This window comes from Microtus pennsylvanicus, chromosome 6, assembly GCF_037038515.1.
Source record: "Microtus pennsylvanicus isolate mMicPen1 chromosome 6, mMicPen1.hap1, whole genome shotgun sequence".
Classification (NCBI taxonomy): Eukaryota; Metazoa; Chordata; class Mammalia; order Rodentia; family Cricetidae; genus Microtus; species Microtus pennsylvanicus.
The window spans coordinates 3,577,311-3,579,908 of NC_134584.1; the positions used below are offsets into that span (position 1 = coordinate 3,577,311).

The 2,598-nt window shown below is 40.8% G+C and overlaps 1 protein-coding gene across 1 annotated transcript; it reads right to left on the bottom strand.

Annotated features, from left to right (window-relative positions):
* Nucleotides 1-261: 261 nt before the first annotated feature.
* On the bottom strand, nucleotides 262-736 carry LOC142851707 (large ribosomal subunit protein eL42-like). The gene has a single exon (XM_075975680.1). The coding sequence runs from the start codon at nucleotides 724-726 to the stop codon at nucleotides 406-408; it is 321 nt and encodes a 106-aa protein (XP_075831795.1). The 5' UTR covers nucleotides 727-736; the 3' UTR covers nucleotides 262-405.
* Nucleotides 737-2,598: the final 1,862 nt, after the last annotated feature.

Below are 2,598 nucleotides of genomic sequence, written 5' to 3' on the forward strand. Positions count from 1 at the left end.
TTTATTCATTCTCCTAATTCACACCAAACTGCACTGTTTATACATCTTTAATCTGCTTACTTTTTATTGGCTGTTTTTCACTAATTTGTGTTACATGTGTATGCATAAATGCATGTGCAAATATTTTCTTAAATATGGATAATTGATTTTGTGTAATGTTTATTGTATGTACAATTTCAAGGCTTAATCTTCAATATAGGGTGACCAATTGGAGTAAAGTGGGATCCCAATGACTAGTCACGTTTCACACCGGCTCAACAAGGTTCTATCCTAGAGTCGCACTCGGCCAGCAAGCTGAGGGAATTTCTTGACAGCTTCAGTTTTTTTCCCTCCTAAAAGACCAACTGCAATCAAACGAGGTTGAGTGAAAGCTCATGATTTTATTGTCTTCATAACAAGATCAGCTTAGAACTTGATCACTTGGCCCTTTCTCTTCTTATCCCCTCCCAGTTCAAAATGCTTGCATCTCTTAATAGCCAGCATCCTCTTAGGTCTGCAGTTGGGCTCCACACATCCCAGTCTCAGCACAATCTTCTTTGTAGTTTTCGCCTTTTTGCGGAAAATAGGCTTAGTCTGCCCACCATAGCCACTCTGTTTCCTGTCATAATGCAGCTTTCCCTGGGCATACAAAGAATCTTTGTTCTTCTTGTATTGGGTCACTTTGTGGGGTTGGTGCTTGCCACATTTCTTGCAGAATGTCAGGCGGGTCTTAGGAACGTTCACCATGTTGGCGGGTGCGATATCGGCACAGAAAGAAAAAAAGTTCTTAATTTTCTTATTGGAAACAAAAGATTTAGAAAAAGGAACTCAGTTGTTTTTGAAGACAAGAGGTCTCTTTGTTTTCCCAGTACCTTGGCATAGCTTTTGTTATTTTCTTTTTTCACGTCACATTTACCCAGTATTTTTTTTTATTATTTAATTAAAAATTTCCATCTCCTCCCTTCTCACAATTTCCTTCCACTCCCGCCATCCTCCTTCCCCTCCCGCTCCAGTCCAAAGAGCAGTCAGGGTTCCCTGCCGTGTGGGAAGTCCAAGGTCCTCCCCCCTCCATCCAGGTCTAGTAACGTGAGCATCCAAACGGACTAGGCTCCCACAAAGCCAGTCCATGCAGTACGATCAAAAACCCAGTGTCATTGTCCTTGGCTTCTCAGTCAGCCCTCCTTGTCAGCCACGTTCAGGGAGTCCGGTTTGATCACGTGCTCCATCATCCAGCTGGCCTTGGTGAGCGCCCACCTTTACCCAGTATTTAATCAGACTATATGGATGTCGCTTTCAAATTACTAAAAGGAACAACATCACAACAATCTTTCTGCTACTGTTTCTTACAATCTCTCTACAATTTCTGCAATGTCCCTGCGCACCAGCTGTGGGAGTTGATTGGTAGATGTATCCATTTGGATTGGTTTCAAAAACTCTACATTTTCATAGGCTTTGTTTTAATTTAATGGTCTCCTATTAAATTGCAATGTGAGGTTTGCTTGATATGGAATACAGTTTTCTATGAATATTAGGATTTTTTTATAATATAGTTAGGGATTGTGCTGCTTTAAAAGTGGTTTATGTACCCCTCCAAGAATGAAGGCTTACAAAAGCCTCAGACATGGTGGTACTCATCTTTAAAATGTCTGAGGTGCAGCTACAGAGCTGTTAGTTATGTTAGCCACTACTAAGCCCTTTGTGCTGTTATGTCATGGTTCTTGATGGGACTCAAAGCTTGCTGGGACTTCTTATCACTTCCTTCCTTTGAAATTTGTATGTTGCATCTGGAATCAAGAAACCTTCTCTAGCCAGGCAGTGGTGGCACACGCCTTTAATCCCAGCTCTCGGGAGGCAGAGGCAGGCGGATCTCCGTGAGTTCGAGACCAGCCTGGTCTACAAGAGCTAGTGCCAGGAACCTTGTCTTCAAAGAGAAGATGTTCAGGCAGTTCAAGCTCAGAGACCGCAGGCCCCTTCACTACAGTGCATGGCATCTAAAACACAGGGGAATGCACACTTCCACTAGGACGGAGACAAGCATGGCCGTAGCAATCATTTGCAATGTTTTGGTCGTTTCCTTGACAGCCCTGATGACAATCTCAAAAACAAACAAACAAATAAATATCAGTTTTCACTGACATCTGAGTTTTTGTTAAGATGGCCCTGAACTCATAAGTGAAACATTGTTAGTACAGATGAGAAAATATTGTTTAAATTATATATGTGGTTTTATCCCCAGACGTACATATATTATGATGTTGGGGGAGAGATATAGTAAATAGTGTTATTGCTCATGATTTACTTAGACTTCCTTGCTGATCGCCATGCATAGAGCTCCTCATTCTCATTTCCTGATCGTATCATTTATAGCCTGCTAGTTTCTCTATTGCTACCTGACCCTTACCGCAGAAATCATGATTTACTTCTATGTTTTTTGCAATGTCTTCAGAATATGGTTTTATGCCTGAACACTTAGAACTAGAACAATAATGAGAAACACAACTTTTGATCCGATTCTTTTTTTGGCCATGGTACTGTATTCAATTAGATTTAAGGCAAGTCTATCCATTTACCTGTAAATTTCATGACTTTACTTTTTGTATCACTAACATATATTACATA